We start from the raw sequence: 11,920 nt of genomic DNA, 5'->3' as shown, positions 1-11,920 counted from the left end.
ATGTCCTATAAAAGATACATGTATCTATAGAACTATTAGTAATCTAACATTCTAACTTTCCAAGTTTTTGTATTAAGAAAGTAAAAATTGATCGACGTAAAATGGAGTTTTAGTGAAAAAAATGTTTGTTATAATTTGTTTTCAAAATACGTAAGCGAAATAAAAAAAAACGTACTTTGATATATCTTGTATTAGTAAAATATTACGAATTGTACCACAAGAATATAAAAAAATTGTAATGCAGATAAATGTAAATTGGTATGAAATATTGATTATCGTAGTTTAATAACTAAAAGTATATTTCTCATGTTTCGTGTTTTAATTAATTAAATTAAATGTAACACAAATTCTTTATCTATACATATTAGACACAAACATTGTTTTCTATTTAATAAGGCTCCTTTGAAAAAGTTTGGAAGCTACTGACTTGGAGTCTCAAAATGAACGGCTATAATAAGTAAACATATATAAATTCTCAAAAGAGAAACAAACTCTTTCTAACCTCACTTTTTAATTTCATTGTATTTTGCTTTCATACATTATTCATTTAGTATCATTTTCTTGTCACTTGCATATCAATCTTCTAGTTTCATTCCTTCCAAACGTTCCACATTCAAATTATACATACACTTCTAAAGTGTATATATAATACGAATATTTCATCATATTTTATTTTGCATTTCATTTTATGCTAATATTCGAGTTCTAACATCTATAACAGTATTAATAAAAAACAATTAATCGATGAACTTGAGATGAACTTGTATGCGAACTTAAAAAAATGTTGTACTTTAAATGATACGTAATGATTAAATTAGTTCTTCAATTTCATCGAAATAAACAGAGGTTAAGCTGCTTTGGGTTACTTTATGGATTGATATTTAAAATACAACTAAACATCATTTCGTGCCTCTCTAATTTTAATAGAAAATTGTCGATATAACCGTGCCAATATAAATGAAATTTCTATGTTCATTTTTTTGTAATGCAATATATGTATTATACTTGTGATACAAAGAAGTATATATTTTTTAATTTGCTATGAACGTTGAGTGTTATTTTATTTCGTGTAAGAGTTCATTCATCTCTAAACAACATGTATATAGGTATATACTTTCATTACTAAAATTCTCATTGCAGAAATTGCTGATTTGATCCCGAAGTAGGTCGCGAACTGTGATGGCGCCACATTATCATCACCCCTCCCCTTACCGAACTGTCAAATCGAGGAACGTTGTTTGTATACGAAATTTTCAGTTTTCAGTCTTAACTACGGTCCGGGGGCTTCGAGCGAGTGAATAAGATCAGGTTCGTACTCGTCTGCGTTTTTATGACGGAATATATCAATGTTAATTCGCGGTGTCCTTCCATTTTCACGGGCGAATGGAAATCCTGAGAATTGGAGTTGACCGGCGCTGCTACTACCACCTTTCCTGTCAATTTCTCCTTGTCCTTTTTCCATTTCTCCTGGCCACCCTTTTTCTCATACATATTTTACCTTTCAACGCGGTAGAAGAAATAATTTTTTTCTCTCTTCTCGCACAGACCCAAGACCCCGATGCAAATTCTTTGTTCGATGTGATTTCGCTACGAGCTCTTTGTTTTCCGTTTTGCCTTATTTCTCTTAACCTAACTGGAAAGCAAATCACTGAACCGCGAGTAACTCAAAACTAAAATTATTGAAACAAAGTTTCGATACTGACGGGCCCATTGATTATTTTCGATTCATCGACACACGTTAATGTGTTAGTCTGTAAATTAAACGATTCGAGCTCGCTTGTATCAGAATATTCATTGTCGGTGAACATATATTTAGCGAACTGTTCGGATCAGTTCGATGCCGCGATTAAACGCGATTGAAATGTATATATAAAGTTTTTCCATGCTTCGTGAAAATGTTCATTTGTTTCTACATGAGTTTTTTAATATTTGCACTTTTATCTATAACAGTGTTATCTGTTAGTAATTTTAACCACTGTTAGTTGTATACTATAAACGATCTTGTTGATATTGGCTGTAATATTTCACTGTCTAGGAAATATTCTGGTAAAACTAGATTTTTAAATAAGTTGCTTGAACGTAATGATTCCAGGATGAATCGAACAATGGATGAAAAAGAAGAGTTGGTGAAAAAGTCCTTATTTAGTTTTGTGAGAAAGGAAGTGCCTACTGCCCAATTAAGGTAACAAAATTGAGATGGTCTATATTATTTGTAGTAATGTGCAATACGTTGAATTTAAATACATGTAGTTTTATCTTGTCTCTCTGTAATAAAAAAAATATTTTTTTGTTCAGTTTAATAGATGATATTGTCCTGAGTTATGTAGTGAGTATGGTAGAAGAAAATGCTCTTGAGGATGATTTGGATGTTGATGGATTGTGTGAAATGGTCTCAGCTTGTCTTCCTGAGTTTTCAAAGATTGAAAAGGAAGCAGTATCCAAGTGGCTGTTGGATGTCGAAAGTAAATTACGACAAGAAAGTAAAGAAACTGAAAATTGTCAGCCTCATGATCCTTTAAGTCATATTAGTTTGACTGCATTATTACCTCCTGGTACCCAAAGTATGAGAGTTCATCATCTCTCAGAAACAAGTGATGCTGGGAGTGATTCTAGTGGAGAATACTCCTCAGAAGTAAGTTTTTTTTTCATTTTACAATTTATCATTTATTTCACATTTTAAGAAAAAATTTAATTTGCTAACTTGCTAAAAAACTAATTTCTTTGTTTCATTAGGAATCATTTTGGCATCAAGTAGCACTTTTGCAAGAAATGTTTCCAGCAGCAAGTCTGGCAGAGGCCAGACACTGTTTAGCAGTTGCTGGTGGAGATATAGCAAAGGCAGCTCAGCTTGCGCTTCATCGACAGGAAGCAGGGCAGAGCATTGTCAGTAATCCTACATTTTTAACTGTAAGTATTATATCATTTAAATTAAATTATTTTTCCTCCCCAGAATGGCATCAATTAAAAAAAAAAGTAATACCTGCAATGATTACAAAATTTCAAATTAAAAAAAATAACGATCTATCAAATACACATCAGTGTCGTGCAAAATATAATTAATGATTATGATTAACTTTTAAAGATTACAAATTATTGATTATAAATGTATGTTTATGATTATTGATTTATCTGATAACTGTGAGTAATTATTAGAAAAGTAATCACTGTCCAACTCTACATATGCACGCGCATAGATTCTTACAGTAGTGAAACGGTTAATTATCAATCATAAGTTAAACGACATAAAATAGCTTAATTATCTTGTGACAGCCGAACGCTCGCAACAAGGCCAGAGTGAACGACGAGGAACTGAAATCACGTATCATTGCACGATACAGTTACGTCGATAGGGATGATGATTCGCGTGAGCATCGTCCAGTCGCTCCGAAAACAGAACCGAAAAAGTTAGTGCGTTATCTCGATAACAAGATTGTGAGCGTAAAAGGTGAACGCTATACCGAAGTGAGAAGGGGTGGCGAAGAGGAGGATGGCAATGAAGGTGGCAGGAGACGAGGTCATTCCCGGCCGTAACCAGTCCCTTTGCCTCCACCCCCCGATCCACCCCCTTGGAGGCATCTGATTTAAGATAAAGCTTTTACTTAGATTCTCTTCTTGCTTATAGAGGAATACGGACAGGGTGTTGAATTCTTACGTACGCAGCATTAACTTTTTGTTCCTTTTCAGTTAAATTTGTCTCATCCAGTCACTATTATCAATTTTAGAGATATCTTTTTATTATTCTTTTTTATGCGTGATATTATATTTATGTGATCTAATGCAAGAGATTTGTAGCATTGGAAACCGCAATCGCGCAGTGTACCGTTTACAATACGAAATCATGGAAATTTGTTCTGACGACGGTACAGTTTGCGAGTACTACATCGCAGTATAAGTACCTGTTTAATGTATACTATTTAATTTACTATTGAATTTTGTTTTAGTTTTCTGTCGAGCGTACAATGGTCACAAAGATAATGTATCCATTATTTGGATAATTTGTAAATGATAAAATTGTAAATGGTCAAATGAACAAATCCCGAAGGCAATTTATTTTTGTTCATATTTTAAACAATTTATATTTTTTATTTGTAAATACCTATAGAAAATGAATTTCTATTTATTGTCTTTATAAGAATATAACGTTTGCATTACCATGTTTTCATACGGAATTCATTTGCAACATAAAATGTGACTAATGTAAACTCGACTTTTAACTTAAAACTTACTTTTCTCGACTTCATATAAATAATTATACTTTGCATTTTTACCCATGCACTCCTTCGGTGTCAAAATAACATGCATTTTTGTTTTAATTTATTAAGCATATTGTGTGTCTCATTACGTTTTTTTTTTTTTTTTATTAGTGAGTACTGTACGATTGTTACATTACTGTTATTATTAAGTCAATGAACACGTGCTAATATCTGTTCAAGTAGTTTAAGATTGTATATTTTATACTATTAGAGTAGAAAACTCAGTTGATTATTTTCAAACATTATCGAAACCAAGTGAAGATCCCTCTCCCTTTTTCTCTTACCATGTATCTAATGATGTTGCATTTAAGGACGTTAAGATAATAAGTGATATATCCTTGCGAGAGAAACAATTTCTTGCAAATGCGCTAAAAAAAAAAAAACACTAAATACAACAAAAACTTTAGGAATTTTTATGTGCACATTTACTTGAAAACGTCACGAAATTCAAAATAAATACCATTCCAAGCATAACCAGTAATAACGAACTATAATATAATTAGAGTTCATCAAACAATACAGTGTTGATTGTAAAGGTAAACATTGTCTCTGTAATTGAAGTAAACTGTGCGCATACTAAATCTTTTAGTATACAAATTATTATCGAATTGTAGGTTTCGGATAATGAATTTTAGTAGATGTATTAGGTAGGCAAAAAATATATTAGTGTAGGTGTGTGTATGTGTGTGTATACATATATATATATATTCACATGCACACACGCATACATGTACTAGATATCTAAGCGGAATAAAATTTGCTTACCGCGCCATATAATTTACCAGTATTACTATTGTTATTGCTATTATTGCAAACTTTAAAGTGTAGGCAGATGTAATCATTAAAATATGTATTAGGATACTAACACGTTGAGTGATGTACACTCAACAATTATGGTGGAGTGCGTGTTTTGACAATGAATCAATAGAAACACGAAATTGTCATGACTAAACACTGACTATCATTGATGCAAGATGTGTAATTATATGAAAATATAAATTTTGTATTATCATATTTTATTTAGGCCCATTGTTGTATTATTCGGTCACTGGTATTGTTGAATTTCATTTACATATTTTTTTATATTATTTTATGAAGGATACAATGTACTGTTAATATATTTGTTTATAGTCTTTCGGTTTAGCAATTGGATTTGCTTAATAAAAGAAACAAATTTGTGAATACATTATAATGATTTTCAGTTGGGCCAATCCTTGCCATAGATGATTATATGAACTATAAATGAGTCATATTATTTTTAATAATTGTAATTATAACATGAACAACACTGTATTCGCTGTAAACTAAATGTATTCTACTGCCAATTAATCTCAGACGGAACATTGTTGCTCTAAGATTTCCGAAAGTATGTGTAATAGAATAAGATAGAAATATTAAAAATAAATAAAAATATGAAAAAAATAGTAGAGAATAAGTAATCACCATGAAGTGGAGTACTTTAGTTTCCTGCGAATTTTCTGTACATCCTTTAATCTAACATATATGTGTATTTTGATCAGCAATATTGACTGCACCTATGATCATTATGTGTAATTTCATAAAAGTGTGTTATTAATATCATATAAAACTTAAATTTATTAAGATATATTTATATACATATATCTTCTTTTATATGAAAATCAAAGTCTAATTATTATGATTTAAAACCATAGTTCTGTGGTTTATTTTTTTTTTTATTATTTAGAACATGACATAAATATTGAATCCATTTAGTAATATTTCACTGATGATAAAATGATCTTCCTAATTAACTGATTCTAAAAGAAATCGACATTCGTTTAAATGGAATTTTCTTGTAATTAAAAAATAACATTAATTTAGGTAACATTGAAGTATGATAACACCAAATACAAAGTATGTAATTAGAATATTATATCCCGTGATGATATTAGCGAACTCCGGGGCCTTACAAAGTGATTCAACAAAATTACAAAAATAGTTGTATTTTACTTTCTCATACGTTCACAGATTGTTCATTTCCCATGATATTAATGTACGCAATGTAAAAATCAGACACGCAAAATGCATAAAAACGTCAAACAAATGTTGAATATTTTTGTTTCTATACTCGTATTTCCGCGTTGTACAAGATACTTTCGCAATTTTTTATATAAAAAAAAAAAACGAATCAAATAGTACGAATTTACGAGCTATTATGACCACACATTTGTGAATACCTTTTTACTTGTAAGTGTGTTATAGTTACTTAATTTTTTATAATATCATCTGTTTTCTTAGAATATTCATAAGATAATACAATAATTGTATCAATTAAAATATTTTCAAAATTGTAATTGATTATAATTATAGTTAATCATTGTATTGAGCTAAAAAAAAAACATCGATACCTTGGTTAATAATTATAAATTGTGTTGACATAATAAACGAATGGTTTTCTCTTTAATTGGACTGTTGTAAGTTTTGCCACGATAATTGTATAATTGATACGAAACTAGAATTGTTTGTTAACAATTCACTGTCTTTATACATATATATTTTTTTGGTATGAGTAATAAATTTTTATTTCTATGTGAATAGTACCTAAGTACACTATTAATGAGAATGAAGAGTAAGTAGAAGTCCTGGTAGAAAGGATGTTAGTTTAGAGTTATGTTTTATGCGTCTAAGTACATACGACGATGTGTATGCGATTACTTTTTTTAAATCTCTGTACAAGGGGAGGGGGGTGGAAATCTTTTGAAAATGTACGATCTGTATTGTATCGAGTATTTATTATTTGTGCATGTAATATGCATTTTATAAAAATTACGGATACCTATTGTCCATCGAGTACCCATTTAATAATCGACTTAATTTTGAACATCGTTTTGTTTCTAAACTATCAAGCAATACATTCGCTATTTATGTATTTAATATATATGTATCGTTATTACTAATAATTGTGCGCTAAGACTCGATTTAGGAACAAGTATTCCCATTTATATTTTTTCCTTGCTTATGGGTAAGGATTCCGAAATTCAATAAATATAACTATACAAAAAGAACATGGATTCATTTTCGTTGGAAAACATTTTTCTTTTCACGCATTTCTCCCACTTCTATGAGATTTCGTATGAGGGTAATAATCAATACAGTTGGCACAATATCAATTGGCCACTCAAGGCCATTTTCCTAACTGTATATCACATTAGGTACGACTCTTTTATATTATGTTAACAACCACACGATGTAGGGGGGATAGCCCCTTTTTAATGACCTTCAGTTTTAACGGCTAGTTGATTTTGTACCACCACAGTAAAACACCAATATACATAGATGTTTCATATGTTACGGCATACGGTGTTTTATTCGTAAAACGAATTACAATGCCTTTGAAATCGTAACAAATAAATAATGTCGTTCACGTAATATTGCATTACAAGTATTCTCGTGTAAAATTAAATCAAGGTACGTTTGTATCGTGTGTAGTACATACATATGACAGGCGAGTGTAACGTTTTCGTAATGATTAATAATGAAGTATAATATATCAATCGGTTCGTTTTCATTTAATTTCAGCAATACCAAGAGGAGTTACTCGGACGTACACTTGTACCAGGCGATTTCTTTTAATCTATAGATAAAACATATTTCAAAGGATCTGTATCTGTAGTTTGATTGTGAGACGGGTGGGGGTATTTCGAGGGCACAAGGTATAATTAGAATTAAAAAATAAAATCCGAAACGAGATTGAACTCCACTTTTGCAAAGTTCCATTTACGACAACATAAGCGACCTTCAATTCTTACATTTTCAATTTTTCAATTCTACACAGTCTCTAAAGTATATTCGTTTACACATTTGAATGAATCACGTTGTGTATGTAAATATAAAACGCTGTTGTTTGATGTTACGTTACAAAACCTTATAAAACCATTGCAATTTGGTTACGTCCGTTGCCAGCAATAAATAAGTTCCTCTATCTATTGTTGATCTTTTGTTTGGAAAATGTCGAGTAAGGCCTGTTAATAATCGTATAGAAAAATGTAGATTGGAGAAAATGGAATAAGAGCAAAGCTATGACGGATACCGTTCACTTGAACTTTAACAATGGTACTATTAAGGCAGGGTTCTGGTTTGTTCAGATGAGAAATCAATTTTAATAATTGTTAAGAATAAGAGATTACCACTCAATATTTTTTTCAATTATAATTTAAATAGTATGATCTTGTTTTCAAAGTAGTTTTTAAAAATCCTCCAATTTATCATCCAACATACCAGAACCCTGCCTTAATGTTTCAGAGGAAAATAAATGATGGACAGATAAAGAGAATTATTGTAGTTAAGTCCGTGCTCTATAAAAGAACAGTCGAAAAACTTTTCACAATTTGACTCTTATTTTTTCTTTTTTCGTGGCTTATCCTGTGGCGCCGGTAGATTCTCTTGTTTCCGTTTAGATGCTGGTTTCGCACCGATACTACCGCCCTTCTTTCGCCTTTCTTGTCTCTCCCGTTCCTCGAGTTCTTGATTCTCGCGTTCTATCAACGTGATCAAGGTATTGCACCGTCGCTGCAATTCTAAAGCCGTACGCGATTTTACGAACCAATCGAAACGAAATTGGGGAGCTGATCTGACTGTGGCGCGAAGCTCCTCGTAAACGTTCTCCTTGTCGAAGCCTAGTTTGTGTAACATGCAAACGAGGAACCGATCCTCCTCCTCGGTATAATTTTTTCCCTTATTTGTTCCGTAGGCTATCCTCAATTGATGAAACGGAGCACGGTACCTGGCCATCTTGGCGTCTAGAGCTTTTTTGATCCCAGCTCGTCTCTGTATCTTCGCCTCTCCGCGCTCAATTTGAGCCATCACCCTGTCGATGTCTTGCAACTCGTGGCAACGTTCCCAGAAAACGGCCGAATACTCCATCACCTCCTCAGGCGTCTTTCCTTCCACCTCCTTTGCAATATTTTCGATATCGTCACGACCGTACTTTTCGTTCGCCTTTATGAACTGATTGAAATCTCTCTTGGTCCAATTCGTGAAACCTCGAGTGAGCAGTTTCTCCTTCTCCGCGATTTCCTCATCGGACAATGGTTGAGCCTCGTCTATTTTACGCTGTTCCTCTTTTTGAATTCTCGCTGCATCGGATCCAAGTTCCGGATTTTTCGGAACTTTGTATCCTACGGTTTGACGGAAGTAATAGATTTCTTGATCGAGCAACTCGAATAATCGTGGCGGGAAGAATTGAAAGTCCTGAACTATTGGCTGCTTCGGAGGCCTAGGTGCCTTTGGAGCTTTTGGTTCTGATACTCTGAGAGCTTCCCTGAAGTAAGCGTCGACCGCGTAGTTGGCTTTACGCTCTCGTTTAGGCGGTTCTATCCAATTACCAAGCCCGAGAATCTTTTGTTTTTCACGGTAGTCCTCACCTTCGAATTGATATACCGAATCCGTGGGTGCATCTACAGTGAAGTTACGCAGAGACGATTCGCCCAAGCTTTCGAGCTTCTGCTTCATCTCCTCAGTTTTCGCTTCACCTTTTTGTAGAATGGTATCTATGTCTTCATCCGTGATAGCGCTATCTTTCGATGCAAACACTTCGTTCGCGCCATGCCTGATCATGTTTAGCATTTCATCCTTGTTCAGTGCTGTTTGCTTCGCATCGACTAATCGTCCTTGTTGAATAACTAATTTGTCTAAACGCAGTTTAACTTCCGCGCGCTCTACAATCTTTTCTTCAACAGTATTTTCTGTGATAAACCTGAATACACGGACTTGTTTTTGTTGGCCTATACGATGAGCTCGATCCATAGCTTGGAGATCCATTTGCGGATTCCAGTCAGAGTCATAAATTATAACTACATCAGCTGTTGCTAAATTTATACCTAAACCCCCAGCACGCGTCGACAACATAAAAATGAATTTCTCGCTTCCTGGTGCGTTGTATTCATTAATTTGACGCTGCCTGTCCTCGTGTGCTGTATTACCATCCAAACGACAGTATTGAAAACATCTCCAGTGGCAGTAATCTTCTAAAATATCCAACATTCTCGTCATTTGACTGAATATAAGTACCCGTGATTCTTGTTGTTGCAATTTTGGTAACAATTTATCCAATATTACCATCTTGCCACAATTATAGACAAGATGTTCGTCGGTCGTGTAAGGGGGTCCAGGTTCCGCCCCATCGAACAAATAAGGATGGTTGCAACATTTGCGCAACTGCATCAAAATATTTTGTAATCTCATTTTCTCAATTTTTCCGGCGCCGTTAACTATGTCTATGTCTTTCATGAGTACTTTAGTGTACCACTCTCTTTGCATTTTGCTAAGACCAATGTAAACTTTGATTTCTTTTTTTGGTTTCAGTCCTTTTTCGACTTCGGATTTCAAACGTCTTAAAAGAAACGGTCGGAGAACTGCGTGTAATCTCTCAACCAATGAATTATCACCTAAGAAACTATTAGTATTGAACCAAGAGTCGAAATCGTCGGAACTATTGAATACATCTGGCAATAGAAAATTGAGCAAGGACCACAGTTCGTGCAGATTATTCTGCAGTGGTGTTCCAGTTAATAACAGACGATTAGCGGTTTTAAATTCTCGTAAAATCTCCGATAACTTTGATTTCTCATTCTTTATCCTATGAGCTTCATCAATTACCATGTAACGCCAGTTAAACTTCTTGAATACTGATTTTTCTTTTATGACCATTTCGTATGATGTTACACAAACATCCCATTCCCCAGGCATCATGACTTCTCTGATAAAGGTATTTCTAGTTTCTGCATCTCCAATGAGGCAGACTGCTCTCAGGGTGGGACACCATTTTTTAAATTCATTCATCCAATTAGCCAAAGTTGACTTTGGAACAATAACTATATGTGGACCAGGAATGCTTCTGAAATGTTTCATATAACCGAGCAAAGAAATTGTCTGCAAAGTTTTACCAAGACCCATCTCGTCTGCCAAGATACCGTTGATACCATGTTCATACAAGGATATCATCCAATTTAAACCACGTATTTGATAATCTCGTAATTCACCAGATTTGATGTAATGTGGTGACGATTCAAAACGTGTAGTAGTTGCTACATTGGCATTACTTTCTGCTAATAATTCTTCGTCCTCTTCTTGTTCTGTCTTACGGTGCCTGTGATCAACAATATCTGGTTTCACTGGAGCTTCTGCCGGTTGCTTCCTGGGCCTGCCAGCTTTGACTTTCAAAGGACTTCCAGCTTTGTCCTTCTGATTGTTAGTCATAAAATGGGAAAATATTTCAGTCTGTTTCAGTAAATAATCGAATCGCTTACTTCGATCGGTTTCAAGTTTCGTTTCAAAGTCACCACCACGGGACGACGTGGTCTCCGCCGATGATCCATTCGAATTCTCTCCTGTGTCCCCTGCATCTGGATTTTCATCCGTCTTCGACATTATCTCTAATTTCAGAACTACCGTTCGCGAGTAGTAATGAAATTCTAGTCAATTCAACGTTCACGCAAAACACGTACTTGATTTACTAACTACAATTATTTGTATCTTAAACACCGGTCTGCACCCTGACATTCACAAACGCACAACACCAATAGTCGCCATATTGGATTGCGTTATCCCTCCAAAAGTATATTGATAGGTTACAACTGCCATCTATAATCATGCGGTAATCGCGCGTATATTTAAATGTATTTCCAAGTATATGATCGCAAGTCAGA

The 11,920-nt window shown here is 33.8% G+C and overlaps 2 protein-coding genes across 2 annotated transcripts; one reads left to right on the top strand and one right to left on the bottom strand.

Annotated features, from left to right (window-relative positions):
- The first annotated feature begins 1,176 nt into the window (after positions 1–1,176).
- On the top strand, positions 1,177–5,494 carry LOC128885123 (CUE domain-containing protein 2-B). The gene is made up of 5 exons (XM_054138952.1): positions 1,177–1,308; positions 2,093–2,182; positions 2,296–2,632; positions 2,734–2,907; positions 3,271–5,494. The coding sequence occupies exons 2-5, from the start codon at positions 2,094–2,096 to the stop codon at positions 3,529–3,531; spliced, it is 861 nt and encodes a 286-aa protein (XP_053994927.1). The 5' UTR covers positions 1,177–1,308; position 2,093; the 3' UTR covers positions 3,532–5,494.
- Positions 5,495–6,987: 1,493 nt separating this feature from the next.
- LOC128885122 (chromatin-remodeling complex ATPase chain Iswi) lies at positions 6,988–11,808 on the bottom strand. The gene has a single exon (XM_054138951.1). The coding sequence runs from the start codon at positions 11,640–11,642 to the stop codon at positions 8,610–8,612; it is 3,033 nt and encodes a 1,010-aa protein (XP_053994926.1). The 5' UTR covers positions 11,643–11,808; the 3' UTR covers positions 6,988–8,609.
- Positions 11,809–11,920: the final 112 nt, after the last annotated feature.

This window comes from Hylaeus volcanicus, chromosome 2 (assembly GCF_026283585.1).
Source record: "Hylaeus volcanicus isolate JK05 chromosome 2, UHH_iyHylVolc1.0_haploid, whole genome shotgun sequence".
Taxonomy (NCBI): domain Eukaryota; kingdom Metazoa; phylum Arthropoda; class Insecta; order Hymenoptera; family Colletidae; genus Hylaeus; species Hylaeus volcanicus.
This window is presented reverse-complemented; position numbering and strand designations above follow the sequence as displayed.

Excerpts from the sequence above, each read along its gene's own strand:
- LOC128885123 (XM_054138952.1), top strand. The coding sequence starts at position 2,094 with ATGAATCGAACAATGGATGAAAAAGAAGAGTTGGTGAAAAAGTCCTTA. Across the intron at positions 2,633-2,733 it reads GTGGAGAATACTCCTCAGAA|GAATCATTTTGGCATCAAGT; the intron begins GTAAGTTTTTTT and ends TTGTTTCATTAG. Across the intron at positions 2,908-3,270 it reads GTAATCCTACATTTTTAACT|CCGAACGCTCGCAACAAGGC; the intron begins GTAAGTATTATA and ends ATCTTGTGACAG.
- LOC128885122 (XM_054138951.1), bottom strand. The coding sequence starts at position 11,642 with ATGTCGAAGACGGATGAAAATCCAGATGCAGGGGACACAGGAGAGAAT.